The following is a 26,195-nucleotide window of genomic DNA, read 5'->3' as shown; positions in this document are numbered from 1 at the left end:
ATTTCTACAGGTAATGTTTGTATATATAAAGTAAGCAAGTATAAAAATAAAACAATTTCATTGTATATGATCTCCTAAGCTACACATAATTCAAAATATAAAATCTAAGCTGCAATTGTATTACAATATAACGTTTTGTTGTTTGCTTTTAAGCCTTTTTGATATCGTTAATGTCGGTGTAGGTTGGGTTATCAGAGCCCTGAATTGACGCCCCTCCTCCTAGGTTGTCATACACAACGGTGCCAGACAGCTGAAAAGGAATCATTTATTATTCATTAGTAATTCAATTCTTTATTAAATACATCAAAACAAATTTTATAAAGAAGGTACGCAACAAAACAAACAAACAACTTTAAAAAACAATTTTGTCTCCTAAAAGGCCGAAACTTAGAATGTCTATTTCTCAAGTTAAGCTATGTCTAAGTAACTTTATGTGATGTGCCCATATATGGACATGATGATGTCATATCACTACCATATTTGAGCATATATTTGGGCACATCGCATGTTTTTGGTCAAACTAGTTTCATAGTGTAGACAGAGCTGAACTGAGACTAATGGTGAATTTTGAATCCGATGCAGGATTTTGAAGTGGGATGGGGGTGGGGGTAGTAAAAAAATCATGGATGGTAAAATGAAGACCTGAACTGAACACAATATTGTTGAATGTAGAATTTTAGGGTCAATTTGGATTTGCCTATCAGTGGGATTATATAGACCAATTATGTTTTTTCACAGATGGATGATTATGGAAAGAGCCCTCTAAATCCCATATTAGCCTTTACACTTTACACTAACCTGACTTTTATCCAAATTTGCATATGGGTTACTCTTCAAAAAAAAAAAAAAATATGCATTAATATACATGTACCAAAAATGGTGTAATTGTGTCGTGTCATACAGTACAGCACATAATACTAAATACTGTAGCCAAATAAGGGAAACTTCTTAAAACCACCAATCAAATATATTAAAATTTACTATAAAATGTTAAGTTTGAAATACTCACTGCTGCCACTGTGTTAACGTTCTGTTAAAATGGTAAAATAAAAACAAATACATGTTTATATATTGACAATTTAGCAAATAAAAAAACCATAACCTCAATTCTCTATATCATTCTGATCATTATCAGATAACGTGCCGGTCATGTTACTGCGGTCACCGACTGCAGCCGTACACTCTCTCCCAAATCAATATAATAAGATTGAATAAAAAATGAAACCTAAAAACTTACATGCAGGTTAGGCATAACTTGACCACTTGTTTTGGGCACTTTTCTTTTATTCATCACCTGATTATAAAAAAATATGAAAACTTTTGTTAAAGATGTATTGTCCCCCAAAAACATGACAAATAAAGATTAATAAAATACTTTTAATAGGCCATTTTGCAGTTTTGATAAAGTTATTCACTTAAAAAAAATGAAAATGATTTCACTTATAAAGACACTAAATTAAATTTAACCAAAACACATTGTCTATTTTTTTGTCAGGTAAATAATTTTTTGTTTGATCTAATTTTGTGAATAACTTTTTGTGAATAACTATTATGTGACATTAAAATGGCATATTAAAAAAAAAATGGAAAAAAATAATTTGGGTGGGGGGGTTACAATATATTTTTAACTAATTGAAATTAACAAAAACTAAACAAACATTATTATATTTATTTGAAGATGTTTTTTTGTTCAAAATTATATATATATATTAAATTCAACAACAAAGTGGTAATTTTCGATCTAAAAACTAAATAAATTGGATTTCTTACAAAAAGTGCAACAATTATGGAGACGACGACAGCCAACACAACAATGGTGACAACGACAGCAATGATAATTGTTTTGTTATCATCATCTTCTTCTTTAGTGACCACCACTTGCGGTTCTTTCACAGTGCCTGGAATCACAGGAATCGTCTGTTCGTCATATTCAAATTCAACATTTCCAGACTTCAACTGAAAGAAAATGTATCTTTTATTCATTCTTATTTTCTTTCTTTTATTTACCCATAAATATAAAGTATAAACATAAATAAAACATAATACATCAAGGGAAGGGCTATAAAATAGTTCAAACTAATAAAGTTCAGCTCCTGAACATTCATTTCATTTATTTATTTGACCAACAAAACATAATACTACACTGTACAAAGATGAATTGGTCAGGGACTGCTAAAGTAATATGATTACTGTAACTACAAGAGTCAGCCATTCATTTATACACATTTATTCAGTTATAAACAATAGCTGGGGCCTGCACTAGAAGCAATAGCTTCTCTAATGAGGGCCACTACAATACAAATATGTAATGTAATATAAAACAATAAACAATAAAACAATTAAAAAAGAAAGAGATACAATATTGAGCATAACAAAAGTTATGTTGTTTAAATGGCTAATAGCATTTGGCATTTTGCACATTTTTAAAAGTACCATAACTAAAGATACAGAAAGTTTTATTTTAACAGGGAGATCATGCCATAATTTAGGTTTTATTAATGGTATATAGGTTAATGATGATCAGATTTGACAGGTTTTTTATCAATTTGTTTTTATATTTTGAAATATTTAATTGGTAGAGTATAATTTATTTATAAATGGACGTACAAAATGCTTACACAGACCTACTAACCACTTACCTCATCTGCCATTGACGATGCGACCTCTTCAGGATCAATCTCTTCTTCGTTAACCAGTTTGAACTCAACAATAATACTACCTTCATATACCTTGAACAAACAATACACATTGAATTGCTAAGTTGGTAATATCATACAGTAGTATGTTAAATCTTTAATAATTAATTAATTAACTGTTTACACTATCAAACTAGTGATGTGCCCAAATATGGTAGTGATATGTTCAAATACGGTGGTGATATGCTCAAATACGGTAGTGATATGCTCAAATATGGTGGTGATATGACATCATCATGTCCAAATATGGGCCCATCACACTTTTTATGTCAAAATAGTTTCATAGTGTAGACAGAGCTTAAGAAATATATTATATAGGCTACCTGCACATCTTTGAAATTATCTTCTGAAATGCCAAACTGGCTTGCCAACTGACTAATGATGTCACTGAAAGTAAATAAAATTGAAATAAAAAAATAAATCAATTTTACATTTTGTAAATAAGATGATTTAAATCAAGCAAGAGCGATATAAAACTATTCTTTCCTCCCGATATTTCACAAGGTTTGAGTTTGCATGTGTGAAAACATGTAATAAGTCGAGAGATCAAACCTGGTTACAACTCGTTACAAGTTGTAACAATATGCAGATGTGAACATAGTATTAGACGCTATTTACACTTACGTGCAGATCGTAAGTGAAAGATGAAGCAACATTACAATAACACACTTACTTAATGAACACTTCAATTTCATTTTCAATCTCTTCGTATTTCCAATCCAAACTGAATTGCATCTGTACCACAACCCTGTTTATAAACAAAAGGTTAATTTTACTCGGTTCAAAAACACTTTTCATAATATTTCCATGACAACATAATATAAAATATTTCAAAATATCAAATAATATCTATTCATTAAATTTTAATTAGACTACTTAACATTCTAAAACAAATAAAAGCATCATAAACTTACCTATCTAGAATGTTCAAATATGAAAAAAAATTGAAAGAAGAAATTGTATCAATTACTGTTTATTTATATATACATGGGAATGTTCTATCTGATGGAAAAAAAATTTTTATTCAAATAAACCTATTTTATTTTTTGCCTTCAGATAATAATAATAGATTTAATCAGATCAGTTCAATACCTCGCTAAAAAGTACATTTTTAAAGCGCAAAAAAAGTCTGGACGTAAAAACAAATGAAAGGTGAAAAAGGGCATTACCTGGACATTGGTCTGAGGTACAAATCCATTGACCTTTACTGTTGCAAGTACTAATTTTAAAAAAAAAAGAAAATTTACCAAATGGTCAAAACCAGAAATATTTCAAATTATGATAAGTACACCTTGTCTATTTTCAGCGTATATAACAGGACCAACAGCATTACATCCCATTCGAAGGACAAGGCAATAAGAGTAAAGTCTCTTAAGCATACAAGCAATATGGCACAGTATATGTCTCGAACCCATACCATCTCACATACAAGTCCGCATCTCTTAAGCTCTGTCTACACTATCAAACTTTATGTGACAACAAAAATGTGATGCGTCCATATATGGACATGATGATGTCATATCACCACCATATTTAAGCATATTACAACCATATTTAGGCACGTAACAGTTTTTTGTCTAACTAGTTTGATAGTGCAGACAGCGATTTATGCCATAATACTACTCCCTCTATGAAGTTATTATTAATACCTACCAAGTATTGCAAGCATCAGTGTGATCACGGATTTCTGCCACATTATAATTACGATCACTATATTTACAAGTGATGCCTTCGCCTTAGAAAAAAAATTGTACTATTTATATAACTGTATCACCAAATTAAAGTTACTTATATATTTTTTATATATTTAGACAAATTGCCAAGGATAACCATAAGCGAATTGTGGCAATCCTGTTCACAAGATGAACATATACACAAGATAAACAAAGTCTTATGGAGTGGAGTTGTAAATTGTCATTAGAAAAAATCCTGACATATGACATGACTTGAACCCAGGATCCTTGGATTGGTAACCAAGCATCATAAGCCACAACTCCACTTGTGTTGCAAATATGGAAATTATTTTCTGAAATGAATTTGATCAAATCAATAAGGTTTAAATTAATTAAATATTTACAATCAAGAATATTTTCTTGTTCATCGTAAAACTCAGCCCTGCATGTTCCACAGTTATTTACTTCACACCGTGCATTGGGATAACTCGCACAAGTTGTAACCTGACATGGGTTTATCACACAAGTTACCACGTCTTCATCTCCACAGTCGTGGCATTGGACAATTCTGCCGATTTCGTCGTAAAATTCAGCGATGCAACCACAATAGTTGGACTCGCAGCGAGCACTCGGGTTCATGGGACAACCTATAGCCACCGTGCACGGATCAAATAGACACTGATCTGCATACGATTTATCTGGACAGTGTTTATACTCAACTGAAATATAAATAAAAATATTAATAATAATAATAATAATAATAATAATAAAAATGTGCATTATATTAAATTTGATTTAAACTGAATATTCTGGTTTCGATTCTTGGTTAAGGTGGATTTTTCTCATTTGGGTATTATTGGTAAAAACAAATACTTACTATTGATCTCGCAGAATCTTCCTGTAAAGCCAGAGACACATGAACAATCTGCCACTCCTTGGAATTCTGTACAGCTTCCGAAATTCATGCATGGCGACTTTTCGCAAACATCTGTAGGAAAATTAAGATAAAATAAAGTTGAATTTATATTCACATTATAGCATTGTATTTTAAAGGTTTTATTTACAGCATATATATCCAGTGGTACTTAACCGTACAATGTAACCGTATTACTCATAAACTGGAAAACACTTCATCTTTTAAATTATGAACCAAGTGGTGCTTACTTGGATAAACTATATAATACCATTACTTATAAACTGGAACACACTTCACACATGGAGATGTAAATCGCATACCTTTTAAATTATGAACCCAGTGGTACTTACACGGATAAACCATATAATGCCATTACTCATAAACTGGAACACACTTCATACATTGAGATGTAAATCACATACCTTTTAAATTATGAACCCAGTGGTACTTACTTACCTGGATAAACCATATAATGCCATTACTCATAAACTGGAACACACTTCACACATTGAGATGTAAATCGTACCTTTTAAATTATGGACCCAGTGGTACTTACCCGGATAAACCATATAATGCCATTACTCATAAACACACCTCATACCTTTTAATACAAACTACATATTATCACATGGATTAATATGCTAATTTTCTTACTCTTATGATGTACTTCGCAGTTCTCTCCTGAAGTTCCAGGTGGACAATCACAGGTGTAGAAGTCACTGTAGGTCCATGAACAAGTGCCGCCATGGTGACAAGGTCTTGCTGCACACGGTGATACTGTCGAGAGATACATTGTTGTCAATAATCTACTAAACATGAATCTAAGCCTACCCAATAACCACCTAGTTAAATCCATGAAGCTGAAGGCCAATTGTTATGCCTAGCAATTACTCTGGGTGGAGGGGGAAGGATCAACTTTTTTCACTGATTCCACTCAACCTAGGCCTACTTTAAACACAGCATACATCCAAAATATCGATATCTGAAAGCATTGCCTAAGTTCAAGCATTCACTCTAGACTCTACAGAAATGTATTCAAATGAGTCAAATGGGTTAAGGGGTTAAACATAGAGATATTATAGTTCACTATAATATCTCTATGGGTTAAAGCAGGGGCGCCGTTTACCGTACCTCGCTCCTAGTTCTGGTGGTGGAACAAGTCTTCTCGGATAAGGACCATAAACCATAGGTCCAGTGTACACAGTTATAACCTGTTTGAAACTTTAAAGAACCCAGTTCATTATTCGAAAAGAGTGAGGGGTTACCTCGGTGAACTGGTTAACAAAATAGCCCCTGCATCAGGTGGATTACCACCTATCTGATAGGACAGTGATTAATTTACTATTGGTAATCCTTGGCCATAGTATAGACATAATATTCAATAATGCCCTCTGTTAAAACATCTACCTAGGCCTACTACTGATTTTAATAACTTACCTATTTCACAATAGGTTCCATAGACATTTCTAGGACATTCACAATAGGTTACAGGATAATAATAATATGAGTCTTCCACTTGTACACAGACTCCTTCATTGTCACAATAATTGTCCTCACATCTATTATCTAATGACAAACACATAATTTGAATTTGATACAAAATTTATTTCTTTTTAGAACTTAATATATGTGGTGTACCGCAAACTTTATATCAACATATTTATTATTGTATATTATAATTAGCTGCCTTGCAGGACTCATTGTCAATACTTGGGCTTCTGGAGAGCAAGCAGAGAGGTACGGTTCTGAACTAGTGATTTTAAGCCTGATTCAAGAACAACCAACTCAGAATATAAAGTACAAAAGTGCACTTTGTACAGGACTAAAGCTCTGTTTACACTATCAAACTTTATGTGACAAAATGATGTGATGTGCCCATATATGGATATGATGATGTCATATCACTACCATATTTAGGCATATCACTACCATATCACACTTTTTTTGTCCAACTAGTTTGATAGTGTAGACAGCTTTAGAAAGCAAACATACGTGTACTATAAAACATGTTTATATAAACACAATTTACCTGTAACTTACTTAATGATAATAATGCATTACACTACATAAATATATCCATTATACCGAGAATTTGTTGCTGCCTTTTGATAGTATCTCACCTTTTTCGCATAAATCACCATCAAATCCGGGAGCACATTCACAGTAATACGGAATGTAGGGATAGTATTCACCAATTCTTTCGCATACTCCATTGTTTAAGCACGGATTAGGCATACACGGATTGGTGTCTGGCGGCTTTCTGTCGTCATCGTCATCACTGTCAACCCAATCCACAGTTACTTCTCCTGAGTTATCATCGCTATATGGCGTCGGGGTATCGTATGAATCGTCGGAACTCCAAGAGCTCCAATCCCAATCCCACCACCAGCTCGGAAACGTATAGTCTAAAATAAATCATTCTGAATTATAATGCAAATGGAACATCCAGGTTCTTTAAAATATATAAGGTTTAAAGCTCTGTCTACACTACAAAACTTTATGTGACAAACAAAATGTGATGTGCCCATATATGGACATGATATGTTATGTCATATCACTTCCATATTTGGGCATATCACTACCATATTTGGACACATCAAACTTTTTTGATAGTGTAGACAGAGCTTAATATACACTAAAATCAACAGATTCTCTACAAAAATAAATCAGTAGCAATAGTTCAGTATCAGACAGCATCTGTGAATACTGTATCATGGATCTATTAGAAATACAGTGTTACATGTGACATATATCCTATGATATATTATATTGGGACGGGTACCGAAAACAATGAAAATATTTATGGGTAAAAATCATTGTAATCATTATATATTTTTGTATCACATGTTATTAATTTCATTTAGTTTATACCAATAACAACATACAATACAAACAAATACAAACAAATTCTGGGGAAAATTTAAGGAACCCGCTACAGTACCCCTTGTTCATGTTAATGCACAAACTACATTTGAAAACATTAGTACCTGATTCTTCTTCGCAATAATCTCCAGTGTACTCGTAAGGGCAGAGGCATGGCCAGAAACTATAACCTGTGCAAGTTCCATTATTTTGACATGGGTTATCCTGACATGCTTCTAAAAATAAAGTTAGTTAAATCTATTTAACAATCTTACTACTAACATATTGCTGTATGTTTTCTAAAACCATTAGTAAATCATAATGATTTGGAAAAGAATTTGACTACCAATTTAGAAAACATAGCAAACAAAATTCAATAACAAATATATTTTAGAATTAAATTTGATCACAACTTTTATATCAAATATGTCCTGTATTGATAGTATAGAATACTATTTTAAAGGGTACCTCTGGATATAAGTTGTATTATTTAGTTTATTATAAAATGGAACATAAGGAAACCTAATTTATTATTTGTCCCTTTCGTAAGACTGAGGAAAAGCAAATTTTTCATTACTTTTTCAGGTCCCACACAATGGAATAACCTAGACACAGCCACTATTAACGTTAAATCAATTAAACTTTTTAGAAGAAATATGAAAATGCAATGTTTATCAAAGTATCAGTCAGATGACTGATAATTATTTGCGCAATCTTTAGTTTTTTAGTATTTTATATTGGTTTGTTTTCTTTTTTGTTGTTGTTTCTTTTTGTTTGTTTTTTATTTGGGGTCATTATGAGACAAGTATTTTTACTTCTAATCTTGATCCCCTATTTATGGTCTTTTGTTTATCATTAATTGATTATATTGTATGTATTTTGTTTACATCTGTATTGTTATACATTAATGTATTAATTTGACCATATTTACAAATAAATATATTGAAAGCAAAAATATAACTGTGTTGATGAATAATAATATTAAATAAATTGACGCAACCAAAAGGATGGACATGAATAAACAATGTACATTACCTTCTTCACAATAATCGCCAGAATACCCCGGCAGGCACCAACATGGTCCACTTGACAAAAAACTATAACTACTAAAACTACTATAACTAGAGAAATCATAATCGCCATAGCATATGCCACCGTTCATGCATGGCTGAGAACTACAGATATCCTCTGTGAAAAAAGGCATAATAATGATTCAGAAACTAATTACCAAGATGCAACAAGAAAAATGAAATCTCGCAAGTACCACGTTTGAAACCAAAGTCTTTATGGTGATACCAAGTAATTTTATATAGAAAATAACATTTATTTTTTTATTTTTATTTTACTTATGTTTGTGTATTATTTATGTTTTATGTAAAAACAGAATTGTAAACTTTTAAGTGTCAAGATCCTTGTCATCAATTATATACTGTAACTGTCTTTAAAACAATGACTTAATAAATATGAATTTAATGAAATGAAAATAATGGACTGATAAAACATCAGCAGGGGCCAAGTTGAACACCACCAGAACCTCATCACAAAACATGAACTGGGTTCTTTAAAGAATACACAATAGTAGGGGAGCGTAACTGGGTTCATTAAGGGGTACACAAGAGGGGAGCGTAACTGGGTTCAGTAAAGAGTACACAAGAGGGGAGCTGAACTGGGTTCTTTAAAGAATACACAATAGGGGAGCGTAACTGGGTTCATTAAAGGTACACAATAAGGAGCGTAACTGGGTTCAATAAAGAGTACACAAGAGGGGAGCTGAACTCGGTTCAGTAAAGAGTACACAAGAGGAGAGCGTAACTGGGTTCTTTAAAGAGTACACAATAGGGGAGCGTAACTGGGTTCTTTAAAGAGTACACAATAGGGGAGCGTAACTGGGTTCAATAAAGAGTACACAATAGGGGAGCGTAACTGGGTTCTTTAAAGAGTACACAATAGGGGAGCATAACCGGGTTCTTTAAAAAGTGCACAAAAGGAGAGCGCATCTGGATCTACTCCTGATTATAAATACCTTCGTCACAGTAATCTCCAGTATACCCATAGGCGCAGTAACAGGGGTAATATTCTAATCCAGAACAGGTGCCTCCATTCTGACATGGATTAGGCTCGCAAAGATCTAAAAGAAAAATACTGGAAATTTATATTTATATTTTTTGTTCTAATTTAGTAACTAACAATGAAGAATAGCAACAATTTGAAAATACTTTTTTAGAAAAGGATATCAAATGACTTGCTAACTTATTTGTACTTCAACCAAAGATCAAGATATTACCTTCTTCACAAAAATCGCCTCCATATCCGGACAAACACGAACAGATACTACTGTTGTCTGTATCATAGTAATAATAGAAATCTACATTTGATATGCAGAAGCCTCCGTTCATACACGGTTGTGAAAAACAAACATTTTCTGTGAAGATGAAACTGTACATACTAAAAGAACGATATAGATTAATATATTCAAATGCTTCATGGCTGAGTGACTCGACTCAATAATATCAAAGTTCTTTATGGAGGCGCCATCCAAAGGTTTGAAAAAACCTTTAGTAAATGGGTATGCCTACTAAAGAATCACTTTCAAAACATTGCTTTGAGAATTTCTTTCTGCATTTCACCAAGTTTGATTTATTAATTACAACTTCTCTTTGGCATTATCATATTATAGTATTTAAATGAAAGTTTTCCTACTGATTAAGTTTGCTTTTACCAATCCGTGGTCTGTATTTCTTTGTAATTTTCGTTTTCATGCCGAAATCGAATAATTCAAATAAAATCTAATTCATTAAATTTGTATTCTTGTAAAATGGGTAGCCGGGTTTAATGAACTTATCGATTCTACTTACCTTCGTCACAATGGTCGCCACCATACCTCTCGGTACAGTAACACGGATACCAATCAATACCACTGCATGTACCACCATTTTTACAAGGAGAAGGGTCACACAGATCTGGTATAATAAAAAGAACACATTTAATAAAATCAGACTTTGAATAGTCCATTTTGCAGCTTTTAATCATTTTCATAGAAAAAAATGCAAAAAAATAATGTTTTTACTTATAAAAAGATAAAATAAACGGTTAAATTTAACCAAAAACCAACTGGCTGGCAGTCAATTTGACTATTTTTTGTTTTAAATTTTAGTTTTTTAACGTAACTGTTTTCGATCCAATTTTTGGTAAAAGTTAATAACTATTATGTAAACATTAAAATGACATATTCATCAAAAATTTGTTAACAGTTATTTTTCAAGGGGGCAATACGTCTTTAATCAAGATAAATAATAATTATAATATACGGTAATTAAATTACCAATTTCGCAAAAATCTCCAATGAATCCAGAAGGACAGACACATGGTTCAAAATCATAACCAGTACATGTACCATCATTAAAGCATATAGTTTGGTCACATTCATCTAAAAAATATACAAATTTATTCAAAATGATTTATTAATATTCATCTAATCCAATAGTGTTGCTACTACTTGCATCAGCTCTGCATCCTGATCCAGTGGAATAACGGCTGTGAGCGCTCACTGGCTAAACCCAGGGCCCTGGATCTTATGGGGACACACGAGCAGTGACCTGAGGAAAAAACAGGCATTAAAATAGGTTGAAAAAGGCTCCAGCATTGGAGGGCCACTAGGGGTTCCTAAGCCAGGGCCTAAAACACTTACCTTCACAGTACATTCCTGAGAATCCAACTTGACAGTCACAAGGGTAACCATCATAACCTGTGCAGTGGCCACCATTCAAACACGGGCTAGCGATACCAGCACACAGTTCTAAATATATAGATCAATATGTCCGTAATTTGTAAATGGACTAATGCTTTATCTTAACTCTGTGTACAAGGGTAGACTTAACTTACAGACTTTCCAGAAGGCCAGACTATATTTACACAAAATGTTGAAAATTGTTGAAATAATTGATATAATAAATCATTATTTCTAAAGAAAGAAAAACTAAAATTTCGTCAAAACGTTGAGCAGAGTTTTTTGTAAGAAATACTTCGTTTTGATAATGTATAAATTTATTGTTTCACGTCTTTTTCATTCTTTGCCATGTTTATGGCTAAGATTGTTTTTATAGCACCCTCTATAGTTTGATATTTCAAATTTTAATAGAGCCCACTCTTGTTTGTTATTTTCTCGACATTTGACTTTTTCATATTGTGACCTTTGAACTTACCGTCGGTCTCTTCGCAGTTTACACCTGTGTAGCCATGTGTGCAAGTGCAGCTGTATGTATCTACGCTGAAGAAACTCGTAACTACTGTACAGGTCCCACCATTAAGGCACGGTTGATCCTCACAAATTTCCAAGTCTAAAAAGCAAAAATAATACCGGAAAACGTAGTACAGCGCGTACTCAAAAGTATGCGGGGTGAACCAGGTCAAAGACTACAGCAACTAGCGTTGACGCACAACATGCAGGTTTGATTTCACGCAGGCAGGGCAAACATAATTATTGGAAGGGCATTTTCTTACATAGCGCTACGTCGCTGGTGGGAACCACGTTTAAATAAAAAGAACGGGAGACAACCAACCTTCAGGAATAGATTCCATGCAGACTTTGTATTGGTTCATATCAAAGCAGCATTTTTCATTATCAGCACAGTGGTCATCATCATGACATTCCTCAGTAAAAGCGGTGGTGTAATACCATCCATCATACGTCAAGAATGGACACTTCCCTTCATGATCTAAATAAACAAAATAAAAAATTATTAGCAGAATTCATGACCACCTCTCTGTGATTTCATTTCATTTAGTTGACAAAAATACATTTTTCGCCAAAATTGCAAATCTAAAGCTCTGTCTACACTATCAAACTTTGTGACAAAAAAAATGTGATGTGCCCATATATGTCACGATGATGTCATATCACTATCATATTTGGGCATATCACTATCATATTTGTGCATATCACACTTTTTAGTCAAACTAGTTTGATAGTGTAGACAGAGCTTAACAGCTCAGAGGAGAATTAAAAGTTGGGCATATCACACTTCAAACTTAGTTTGATAAGACAGATCCTAACATAGCTCAGGGGAGAATTAAAAGGTGCCTTCTCTGAATACTATACATGTGTTTGTCTCCCTTCTCCATCTTGTAATTGGCATACCTAGGCCTACTGGTTGTACACAAGAATATCCCCCACATGACGTTTGACAGCATTTTTCATCCGATTCACAGTAATTGTCGTAGTAACAGGTACTTAGGCACTGTGAAGGACTTGGCGAGTAGGTCGGAATATCAGGGCAATAACCAGGATTTCCTTCTTCAACTGTGATAAAGAATTTTAATACCAGTTAAACTACACATAATCATACCATATGTTGTCGCAAAAAGAAAGCTATTGATGCAATTTAAAATAAATGTTAATAATGACAATTATGATCATGATTATTCTCAATGATAAAGATATTAATAATAAAGTCGTTATGAGTATACTTGATTCAACTTACTGCATATAGGGCAGCACTTCGATTCAACGTGTACCGGATCATAGCAATGCAGCTCTGGGCAAATTGGATTTCTACACAAAACAGTTCCATCCTCACAATGACAGGTTCCACACTCCGAGGTGAATATTTCACCATCTCCATGCCAATTGTCTTCAAAATAACATGAAGACATGACACCCGCTAAAATAAAACAAAAATTTACACATTCATTTGCTTTGAACTACATATATTTTCATTTTATTTATTTCATCAAAAAAGAACATAATTATAAAGACATATCATAAACATATATAGAGCTCGCCAATAACAGGATGGATAAACTATTTTGTTTTACAATTTATCGTGCTCATAAGTCTCATTTGAAGCTTAGGGAGTGAAGTTGAAAGAGTTGTGAGTTAAAACTCTGGCACTGGGACAGGATTGAACTCAGAACCTTGGGATTGGAAGACGAACATGTTAACCACCAAGCTACATCTCCAATAATTTAATTTGAGTGCTTACCTTCCTGTGGTGGCACACACACATCGCCACATCCATTAAAGCAACATTTCGAAATACCCGAGCATTCAGTGTCGCTATTACACTCAGTCACACAGATTCCGACACCGCCGGCTATATTTGGGCATGTGCCTGGTTTCTCATTAGCTGTTAAAATGATAAGAACAAATTGTCATTAAAATCTTATTACTTGTAAAACATAACTAAATAAATGAAAACATGAGATATTGGTGTAATTATTATTATTGTAATTATTATAGATATATAAATATCACGTCCTTTCAATTAAAGAAAAATTTGTTGCGATTAACAAATGTTGTAGTTGCTCAAAATAAGGTTATATATTTAAATTCAAACAATAAGGATTTTGGTCAATCAAAAATGGATTTTTTAAAATCATATAATATTTTATATAATATCTTTTATTCCATTACAGTATATAATCGCATTTATTATTTTTCAGTTTTGATATTATTAATATACATTGATTAAAACGAATAAAATGTGTTTAAATGTACTTACCACATAAGGAACTGTCACAGTGCATTTCACCTCTTTTACAAATACTAAATAAAAATAATAGAAATAGAATGTCCAGCACATTTGAATGACTGTTCAATAGTGCATACTATTGCATGCCATGTGACCCACAATCATCCAATCAAATGTCAGGAATTTATTTAGGTGTTAAATAATAATACATTAATTACCAAAAATGGCATGTTTCATGGTATGTCTCGCCATTCTTGAGATGAATGCCTCTATAGGTACAAGCCGTTCCACCTAAAAAAAAAAAATTATAATATTATATTATATTAAAAACAATTTACTGTTATTTTGAAGGATGCACCTTTTTAATGTACTGTTTAAAAGTGTAAATACAAATAGATTGGTAGAAATTGTAGATTACAAAATAATAACTAGGGAAGTACTAACTTCCATCTGGAATAAGGCATTGCCCATTGCAACATCTTTCATCATTAGGACAATCACTATCCAGTAAGCATTCATAATGATAGTCGAAATAGTAGTAGTAACCTGTGTCTGGACACTCCCCTGGCTTCCGGGCTGAAAAATTATTTTTAATGTTGATGATTACAGATTTATAGCGAGCATGGTGTTGATGGTGGGGATGATAGATTAGTGGTTATACAATAGGGCACAGTATGTGAGAAGGTAATGCTACCGAGGATGATTTAGGTTATTTTGATGGTCATCATCATAAAATGTCAATCAGGGTTAGGCTTACTAAAAAAAATTTACAGAATAAAACAACCAAATAAATGGTTAAATTCAACCAAAAACCATTTTTTTTTTGGCTGGCAGCCAATTTGACTATTTTTTGCTTTATTTAAATTACAGTTTTTTAAAGTTAAATAACATTTTTGGTAAAAGTGAATAACTATTATGTAACATTAAAATTGCATATTCAACCAAAAATTTTAATTATTTTTTTGAAATGGACAATACATCTTTTAAATAAATAATAATTTAGTCATTCGGTTTGGTAGGCTACTTACCACACTGATCTGTGCATTTAAAAAAGCCATCTCTACAAGTACTATACAAACAAAAACAAAATGTATCTATTTTTTGCAACAAAAATTGAATAAATAATGTTAGAATTACATTTTGCTACCTCCACCTCTTCTATCTAGGCCTAGGCTAGATCAAGTTTAGAGCTCTGAGGAGGCCTAATCACTCTACTAGGCTTAGGCCTATACCCAGTGAGCACCAACCAAATGTTTGCATAAAGACAAACAGTGCCAGCTTCTAGAGAGAGGCTAGCAAAATAACTTACCATTCTAGACAAAATGTAAGATCAAATTCTGTTTCTCCATCTCTGTACCAAGATCCATCGTGGTAACATGATTCTCCGTCTACAGAAATTTAAAAAAAAAACAATAATTGTGCTGTTTTATCATTTTGAGTTTGGCGCGATATAACTACGGAAGTGATTGTTTTTGCGCAAAAATGTAAACTTGGACCACCAATAGGTATGGAGCGTCAATTTGTATGGCGCGTCAGAATTGTAACAATTGAATGGGTTGAAAATGGCACAACGAAAGTACTACGACCTACCTATCCTATTTATATTGTATTATCCGAATCGTATACCATTAGAATCAACAAAAGAGAGATAGAGATTTTTGTACGTAATCAAGTCTTTATCATGGTACAATTGAACCATGTTGCTCTATGTAGCCTACCGTTTTGTATAGGCTGCTGAGTATTTAAATTCAGCCTATTTATTTCCAACGGAGCTGATCGATACTGTATAAAACTTTTAGTCAGAATGTTTTCGCTTGAATACCTATTATTATCCAACGTCATTAGCACTAAATTGTTAAACATATTAAGTTGCAGTTCGATGCAGGTTATGACGTTTATGTTTCAGGATTATGCTAAATCATGATATTTGATATTCCATTATACATGGACTAAAACTGTATAAATAAAGCATTGAAAGACACATTTTAAAGGCAACACTATAACAAATTAAGGCTTTGAGAGCTGAACAGTTTCAGTGCACATGATCGACAAAATAATGGAAGCACTCAAAAACTGAATGAAGCATGTTTCGGCCCATGAATAATTTTCTTGAATTTCATGTTCTGTATATACTTAGCCGGCCCTATTACACCGAAAAATGTAGAATGTTAACTTGAAAATTGTGCTATCGTGCTAATACATACAAAATTATATTTTGCCAAGTAATAATGATGTATAAAAATACCTTACCTTTCTGTTCACAGTGTTCACCATAGTAACCAGGCAGACATTGGCAAACGTATACCGTTGACATTACGTCGATGCACGTTCCTCCGTTCTTACACGGATCCGCAGCACACAAGGCGGTCGGTTCTTTAACAGCAAAAAAAGATAGGATAATCACGTGGCTTCCATGGGCTTAATACTCATTCATTCCTATAAATTTATTTAGTTATTTGACAATAATAACTGGGGCCCGCACTAGAAGCAATAGCTTGTCTCATGAGGGCCCCTACAATACAAATATGCAAAATTCTGCAATGTAACTGATTATAAATTGATGATTGAACATATTCATCTACCTGATTGTGGATCTGCGCATGACATCCCGCAGCCGTTGAAACAGCATTTCTGACTTCCAGTGCAGTCGACGTCATAACGACATGATTCCTCACAGGTTCCGATCTCGTCAGCGAACGATCTTTCTGGACAATATCCAGCTTTTTCTTCAGGCCCTAAATTTGAGATAAAGTGAACCATTTTTTGTTTATTTCTCTCTTTAAATAAAGCCTCGATGTTTTTTTCTTTGTTGTTTTATTGTCTTAATATGTCAAGCAAAACGAATTTCCATTTTAAATCCGACCAATAAAATATCTTAAATCTTGAATCTCTCCGGCAGCAACTGCGACGGCGCCGCACCGTTCTAAAATGCTTGAGTCAAATTATGGTGAGTTAACAATAACAAAAGATATGTATTTCACTCGAGCTTGCATAAAGACAACACTTCTATATTCAGATTTGACTGGTGGGGCCGCAAGAGGTATATGATAGACTTGTACTAATACTTTATACCGGTATTCAAATGGATTTTTAGTTTTTGAAGTTAAACTTAATTTGAACATAAAGATTGGTCTACAATATTAAACTTTATGTGACAAAAAATGTGTTGTGCCCAAATATGGACATGATGATGTCATATCACTACCATATTTGGGCACATTACACTTTTTTTTGTCAAACTATAGTTTGATATAGAGATAGCTTTACGCGACTGACTCACAGCAGACAGGACAACAGGATACTGGACTGTATATGCTGTTGGAACATTCAGTAATTCCACATTCAGAAAGATCACAGCTGACAACACCATCGTCACATTCACATTGTTGTCTGCATTCCCAATATCTGAATGATTCGCCATTTTCAAGGGTATCTAATCCATCATAACAGGTACCAGGCGAAACTAAAAAAAATACAATAGATTTGAAAAATATAGATTTTGAAAAATAAATAAGTTTAAAAATACCATGACGCTTGGTTCCCACTATAGGACGCAGCGCAAGAACCGTAAGCGTAATGTAATTACGTTGATTGTGATTAATAAACTCTCTCTTGCGTTGCGCGTACGCCTAATGTTGGCTATCGTCGTCCAAAGTAAGAACCAAGCAAGTTTTCCAATTACAGCAATTTACTTGACTTGTCAATGATACCGTATAGCCACGTATTCTGTCATTATAGTTGCTGCTTTTAAAGTTGGTAATTCCTTTATTGATTATTGCTGAGGACATATGACCTCTTGATTTCAAACAAAATGTATGTCCTTTTTGTATGAGGCATATATCTCCCTAATACTCCTTTCGCATCACCTGGCAATATCGGGGCACACACTCAGTATTGTCTCTGGCAAACTCTAGAGTTTTGCTGGCGAGTGAAAGAAAACGCTTTTGCAAAAGTACTCACTTTCATATTGGCAGTTATAACCGGTATAGTTTCGAGCGCAAATGCATTCATAAGTATTATGTTCGTCATAGTAATTACTCCACTTTGAACATAACCCTCCATTTTGGCACGGCGATGAAAAACAAGGGTCTGTAAAATACAACAGTGGGTATAACATGTTATAACGAAATTATACTTTTTATTTAAAACCAATTAGGCTAAAGTAAAGGTAATTAAATGTAGAACACATAGGCCTATATATCTGTTTTTATTTTTTAATTATAAAGAAGGAAAAAATAATAGTGTCGTAGTCACGAGAATGATGAAGTGGTTGTAGCAACAAATGGAAAAATCCCCCGAGTGGGCTACAGTGATTCAAAAATCCTCTCTGTAAAAAAATGATCCGGTAGAAACCGTACCGTACGTTTAACGATTTAATTTGACGTTACGTACCTGAACATGCGATCTCAGTGCAATTCCATCCAGAATCTAAACAAGTACTATCGGTACATAAAAACAAAATTAACAGTTTATATTACACTGAGTTTGTATTTTTATCCAAATGGCAAACTACTGTACTGGAAAGATATCTCAATTTTGACAAAAAAAAATAAGCTAAAGAAATTGCTATTTACGCAAACGCTGAATAGTTTAAGAAAAGTGTTTTCCAAAGTTCGCTAAGAGAGAGCCACTTGACAAACTTCTCCAAACTGTAGGAAACAAGTTAGAGGTATAGTAGTATATTTTGTGCATGCAATCAAAAACGCTTGCTAGTAGTGTCGACTAAAGCAGGCCTAGAACTGGAAAACCTTTTTTGCCAACTCGAGCTGTTTGTCAAGAAAGAAGTTTTCCAATTGTTTGCTACTGTTAAGTTTTCAGACACATAGCAAACTTTAGTTTGGAACAAACTACGATTTAGAAAATAAAAATTCGGTCAAGTTTGATAGTGTCCCTTTTTATTTGCATTTTTACATCACTGCATATGAATCCAATCTTTTGATGAAAAGGTGTAAACAATGCAGATAATTCTAGGGTAGGTGAAATATGTTTGATTATCTGTAACATAATATCTTTACTAAACATATTTTTGTTTGATCATCTGTGACTTAATACTTTAAGTTCAATATTAGTTGCTAGGTAGAAAAACATACATTTCATGTGGCTCTTTAACTTGGCATATCGAGCTATATAGTTGGTTAAATAAATAATGCAAAACACATAGGCCTATGCAAGACAACTTTCAATAATGGGATTTTTAATCAATATCGATAATATGCATCAGTCCGTGAAATGCATTCTGAGGTAAGAATGCAGTTGGGAAAAATACTTTCAGCTCATTTTATGGGTAGGCCTATGGTATGTTTTTAATTCTCTCCATACCGACCGATCAACAATTGATGAGCTACAGACATAGCCTGTTTGCACAATATGTCAATATACTTACCAAGTATTACAATCAACATTAATCTGCTGTCCATGGTAATATTCGGCTCTATCATCGTCATAACACACGTGATCATCAGCCTCTGTTCCAAATAATAAAGTAGAAATTAAACCACGAAGTTGTAACCACATTTTTAACTTTAACCTAGAGTAGGGATTTCAGGTGAAAAATTGATTGACACCCTATGAACTTGGAAATGATACCATATGAAGCAGAATTGAAAGACAATGACAATGCTTTTTAAATTTTTTAAATCGGACAAGGCGTTCAAAAGTTACATTAAAAAACAATACGAAAAAATAGATAGGAAGTCGAAGACATTGGTTTCTATGTTTTCTATTATTTTATTAAAAGCTAAAAGTGGTCCAAAACAGTCAACAAAATCATTGATATTTTGTACATAATTGGGTATATCTTTTTAACCATAAAGTGTACCGGCCTAATTTTTTCAACAGTTATTGATGTAATGTAAATACATAATGTTCAATAAAAATGTTGCCAAAAAAATCATAAATTATTGTTTTATTATTAATACATAATGAAACTATGTAATATTTGAATGTAATAAAATACATAAAATCTAACATAGCTCTTTAATTATTACTCACATTATGCCTATTTTTTTACCAGTTAATTGTATAATATAATTACACAATTTTTAATAAAAATTCTATTAAAAATATGTTTTTGTTGCCATGGAAACGTGTAATAAAATAAACATATGACATTTAATCGCAAAAATACATAAAATCTAACATAGCTCTTTAATTATTACTCACATTATGCCTATTTTTTTACCAGTTAATTGTATAATATAAATACACAATTTGTAATAAAAATTCTATTAAAAATGTTTTTGTTACCATGGAAACGTGTAATAAAATGAAAATATGATGTTTAATCGCAAAAATACATAAAATCAAAGATAGCCATTCGTAATTGTAATGTTGATAAGTTTATCAGCAAGCAGTAAGTTTATGTTGTAGATCTAAAGCTGAAATACCAACAGCTTTAAGAAAATCACCAGGAATATCTTCTTCCATGACTGTAGTAGAGATTAAATACCTGTTGATAAATATTAATTACAATAAGTTCACTTTTATTTTTATATGAAAATAATCGGTATTATTTAAAAAAAATAAATATTAACTGGAAAAAACACATAGATTTTTATAGCAGTTTTTAAATTAATCAATTAAAACTAAAAACCTACAAAATATGATGTATTCCTTTCATTTTTTATAAAAAAACATAATCCTCAATTAATTTAACCAAATAATACCCCTTGAAAATAAGTGGACCTGTCCATAATGTATTTAACTTTCATTGTACGGACGATTCCATTTACATTAATAGGGATGTTAAGCATTTCAAACTAATATGTTTTAAAACACTTAAAAATAATAAAGTACCTATTATTATTTCTTCGGAACGTTAGGAATAGGAAATATATTAATCATAATTATAATCAATGTTGGTTAAACTATAATTTATATAAGACTTAACCTCCGTTAAGTAAAAATTCTACTGGCAGTCCTGTGCAGGCAGGCACAGGCTAGCCTCAGCCTAAGACAATGGAACAAGTGGACTGTGGCTTGAGAAAGGAAAAACATGTGCCTACTCTTTTCTTTTTCCGTTCATCAATTCTCAACCAATTACTCTAAGATTTTAACAATAGCTACTTTAAACATTATATTTTCATATTATATGTGTCTTTGATTTAAAATATTCCATCAACCTACCGAAAAAACGAAGATTATTTTTGAAAGTCCACCAATTCTGTTCTAGACATCGTATAAACCTGGGACATGCTTTGTTTACAAGCTAAAGCCCATGCCTTTCACTTAGGAAACCAATTTAATTGTCAATCACCTCAGGTTGTCACGGAAACTCCAATCAAAAAGCATCATATTTTTAGATCTCCAAAAATGGGCGGTCATAAACTGCAAGCAGGAATTTCCCTCATCATGTTCATGAGGTGACCAGCTGGATAGGGTGTTAGTAATCTTGTTGTATTTCATTGAATAATTGATATTTCCGCGAATTGTCTGCAGCACTTGAAAGTAGACATGTGTACCTTTCCAAAAATGTATTATTTGCCCAAAAAATATTAATCTAATAATTAAAAAATGGCACTTCAAAATGGTCAATTTTTTACTTTAATGTGCTGTCTGTGTGTGTGTGACCTCAAGGTGTAGCCATGCAACTGAATACCCTACCTAGAGTATTGTTGTTGTATACTACTATGTTACTAACATTTATAAGTCGTATTGTCGTTTATTTTGAATCTTTTGGCTACGTCTGGGTAAAACATACATAAAAATGATGGACATGAAAAACATGATGACGATAGTGATGATGGTAATAATGGTTATGATGATGTTGATAAGAAACAAGGCCAACAGCCATAAGTCGCGTGCTAAAATGCATAGTGATACCGGACCAACAGACAGACCGACAGACCGACAGACCGACCGACATAGTGAACTATAGAGTCGCGTCCACGCGACTAAAAATGACAACATCTATAACAATGATTGCACTACATAGAAATTGATGATGATAAAGTTGTAAATTGTTTTTAACAATAGGGCGAAAAACGAAGTCATTAATGTCTGTTTTCTCTTAAACCTAAAGAAATTATATTTTCCAATTGTCAGTTTGATTTTGACTATGATTTTGATGCTCCATAATTATAAGTTATTCAATTTTAACCAAACATTGAATCGAAAAACAAATTATTTACCTGAAAAACTGTAATTTAAAGCAAAAAAATAGTCAAATTGGCTGATTTAATAGTTTTTTTCGGTTTATATAAGGGAAACAAACGGTGTTTTATTTTCTGCGGAAGTGATTTTAAAAATATATTAAAACCACACAATGGCCTATTCAAAATCTGATTATATTAATTTTAATTTTTCATGTTTTTGGGGGCAATACATCTTTAACGTTTTAATGAAGTTATTTATGTATAGACACAGCCTATTAATACAATACTTCCAAAAGCGGCAATCAGAACATCAATCCATGGGCCTTCCTGATCAAACCACATTATGGTGGTCTCAAGCCCAGATCTTTTATTACGCAATCGAGTGATGATACTGTTTACAAAGAGTTCCAGGGGCTAATGATACGTGCTGTAACAGGTTTTATCTTTAATGTCAAGGTAATGGATACATAATATAATAAGCCTATTATTAGGTAGTATTTAATCATTCTTTTAAAACCCACGTACACATACTTAATCGTCAATAAGTGAATGAGATCGGAAAAAGGAAAATAATTTTCCTGGATTTATATTTCTATAATTATATTGTATCGTATAGGACTGTATGTATTGTATTTGACCTAAACAACGCCTACAATTTCAACAATACGTCACTTTGACTTGAATGAAAAAAAAATTGAAATGAATATTAGATTGTGTAAAATATACGTAATTTAAACGAAGTAGAAGACGCGAATATCAAGTAATTATAAATAAAAATTGATCTATAGCATCCTTGAATTATATTTCTATATCTTATCTGTATTGTATTTAACTAATAAGTTTAAACCATCATCATGTGTGTTTGACTTAAATAACAAGAATGAAATGAATACTGATTATGTAAAATATGTATTGTTCCATAAAATCATGGAAAATGAAGATTAATTACATCCGATTTTTGAAATTTAAAACATGAAAGATTAATAAAATCAGACTTTGAATAGACCATTTATGTTTGCAGTTTTAATCAAGTTATTCAGTTTCGTAGACAAAAAAAAATTATGATTTCACTTATAACAATTAAAAGCCATTGTTTGACTAGTTTTGCTTTAAATTAGTTTGATTAAGTAAATACTTTGTGTAGATCCAATATTTTGATCAAATTGAACAAAATATTGAAAACAAAATATTGAAAATAAAGATAATATTGATAAGGCCTACTCTCCGCCTCACGACTAATCTTGGAATGTAATGTTTGATCATTTTTATGATAATAATAATAATAATCTATCTCAATCACAATACGGTGGTTCCATCATTATTATTTTTTTAAACTTTATTTTGGGAAAAATGATCAATCTACTGGTATTTTCCTAGTAAACGTCACGCTGAGCCTTCACACTTAACCACAAGTGCGTTTATAACGCGCAAGTGATTGTGGAAACAAAATGGAAATACTGACTTACCTGCTGCTTTGACAGTAAGCATCAGCAGTACAGTCATCCATTTAACAGTAATGGAACGTGCCGCAGCCATACTAAATTCTGGGTTTTTTTTCGCTCCAAAATTATTTGATTTATAATATCATCAGGAATATTTTAAACCATCAGCGTAATAAGTTGCACCCCCACAGACTGTAAACGTTATTGCCGGGATGAAAGGTCTAGGAAAGTGATATTCTGGCAACAGGCACACAATTATTGAATGCGTATAACTGGTGATGCGTAAACACGATTCTTTAGATCAAACGCATTCAAGTGAACAGAAACGAGTTACCAAAGAAAGGAATCATTGAAATGATAAACGATTGGGAATTTGAAAAACAAAATAACAAGGGTTGAGCTTTTCATCTCTACCTACAAAACAATAGGTATATATTTACAATGCAAAGTTACAACCGTTACCGGGACTAGGCAAATTAATAAAACTCTTGTGTTTAGCTGCGTTGGTTAACATACAGTCTTCGGCGTTAGTCGGTGATCTCAAATTAGAATTAATAAAACAATTATATATTATCTTTAATACTTTGAAATCAAGAGAGTTGAAAATAGAGTTGGAGAAATAACTGTATCGGTCCGTGTTTAGAGGTTTCGTTTAATTTTCCGAGGGTCTTTGCAATATGGCCAACTATCATTTTTTTATTTTTGCTTTTACCTTTCTTGCCTGTTGTTGTTTTCTGAAAAGACTTAACCGATGCTAACTGGGGTACTTACACACTGATCCCCAGTAAGCGGTGATGGTGTATCTCAATACTCCAGTTTGGGTGCTAGCTTGGAGTTTTTGTTCTCTTCTTTTTGTTTTCCACTCTTTCTCTTTATTGTCGAGCGCATAGAGACATCGTTTATTTGCCTATTATTATGTGGGTGGATATTCATGATATCATGCATGTATAATATATTAAAATAAACTATTATAATTATTTGGAACCAGATGAATTTATTCAATATCTATATATAAATTTACGTAAGGGCAAAATTCGGTAAATCGCGCCTTACTTCTAGAATGTTTACTCGATGGTATATAAAGTTGGTTCGTACTTTCGATACTGATTTTAACCACCTGATGTAACCCTGTTTACTAATTAAATGGAGTTCGATAATTAGTTATTGACGATTAAAACGAATTTAGGTTCAATGATTTGCCCCAAATAGGGGTGTTTTCCGATCGTGGTATACACTGTCCAATGCATGTCTATCTTGAAAAATACCCGCATACAATAATATGAGGATGCTTCGCATTTTCCTATCTCCTCCAACGATAACTGTTTTTAATGGATGAAAACCGGTTGAACAGCTCGAGTACAGCATCATAATGTTGAAGACAGACCTATTTTCTTAAAAACATACTATTTTGATAGATTTAATATACATTTATACAAATGTATTGATTTCCGATGAATGGAACATTCCAATAATAACTCTTTGCTTTAACACAAGTACCACCAGCTGTAGGTAAATTTATTGGCCCGTAGGGAATTAACCTAAAACCTATATATAGATAAGTATTGCAATACTTGGACATTACTGTAAATACGTATTAACATTTGTGGTCGCCATTGAATTTAATGTGAGTGTGGGTACTGTTAGATGTATAACACAATCATGTACAAATAAACGCATTACTGTGAGTGTAGGCCCTACTGTTATATAGAACGTACAATATACAAATAAACTGTAGTACTGACAGTTGCTTCTCAGCGTTTGTATTAATTAATAATTACAAAGAATATAAACGTTGTAGTGGTACGTGTATCGTTACATGTACTATGCTATTTCAATGGACTATAACAGTGACAGTTTTAACAAAGTATTAAGTCGCAAATGTGTTACTGTATCAAGTGGTATATTATTTATAGGCCTGTGAGTAGGCCCTACTGTTATATAAAACGTACAATATACAAATAAACTTTAGTACTGACAGTTGCTTCTCAACGTTTGTATTAATTAATAATTACAAAGAATATAAACGTTGTAGTGGTACGTGTA

At 32.6% G+C, this 26,195-nt stretch overlaps 1 protein-coding gene across 1 annotated transcript; it reads right to left on the bottom strand.

Moving 5' to 3' along the window:
- Window positions 1-148: 148 nt before the first annotated feature.
- On the bottom strand, window positions 149-24,398 carry LOC140060906 (uncharacterized). Its single transcript, XM_072107275.1, has 39 exons — window positions 24,177-24,398; window positions 20,001-20,082; window positions 19,010-19,056; window positions 18,578-18,706; window positions 17,898-18,080; window positions 17,200-17,352; window positions 16,868-16,990; window positions 15,927-16,005; window positions 15,646-15,686; window positions 15,062-15,193; window positions 14,836-14,908; window positions 14,648-14,691; window positions 14,129-14,272; window positions 13,628-13,807; window positions 13,285-13,446; window positions 12,707-12,862; window positions 12,350-12,484; window positions 11,836-11,943; window positions 11,470-11,574; window positions 11,003-11,107; window positions 10,432-10,569; window positions 10,171-10,275; window positions 9,183-9,335; window positions 8,273-8,383; window positions 7,406-7,690; window positions 6,723-6,851; window positions 5,940-6,062; window positions 5,247-5,357; window positions 4,774-5,088; window positions 4,350-4,431; window positions 3,789-3,915; window positions 3,573-3,580; window positions 3,370-3,444; window positions 3,020-3,083; window positions 2,640-2,729; window positions 1,771-1,956; window positions 1,238-1,294; window positions 799-831; window positions 149-250 (listed from the first exon to the last, which is right to left on the bottom strand). The coding sequence occupies exons 1-39, from the start codon at window positions 24,244-24,246 to the stop codon at window positions 149-151; spliced, it is 4,545 nt and encodes a 1,514-aa protein (XP_071963376.1). The 5' UTR covers window positions 24,247-24,398.
- Window positions 24,399-26,195: the final 1,797 nt, after the last annotated feature.

This window comes from Antedon mediterranea, chromosome 10, assembly GCF_964355755.1.
Source record: "Antedon mediterranea chromosome 10, ecAntMedi1.1, whole genome shotgun sequence".
In the NCBI taxonomy this organism is placed as follows: Eukaryota; Metazoa; Echinodermata; class Crinoidea; order Comatulida; family Antedonidae; genus Antedon; species Antedon mediterranea.
Note: the sequence above shows the minus strand (reverse complement) of the source record. Positions and strands in the feature narration are given on the sequence as shown.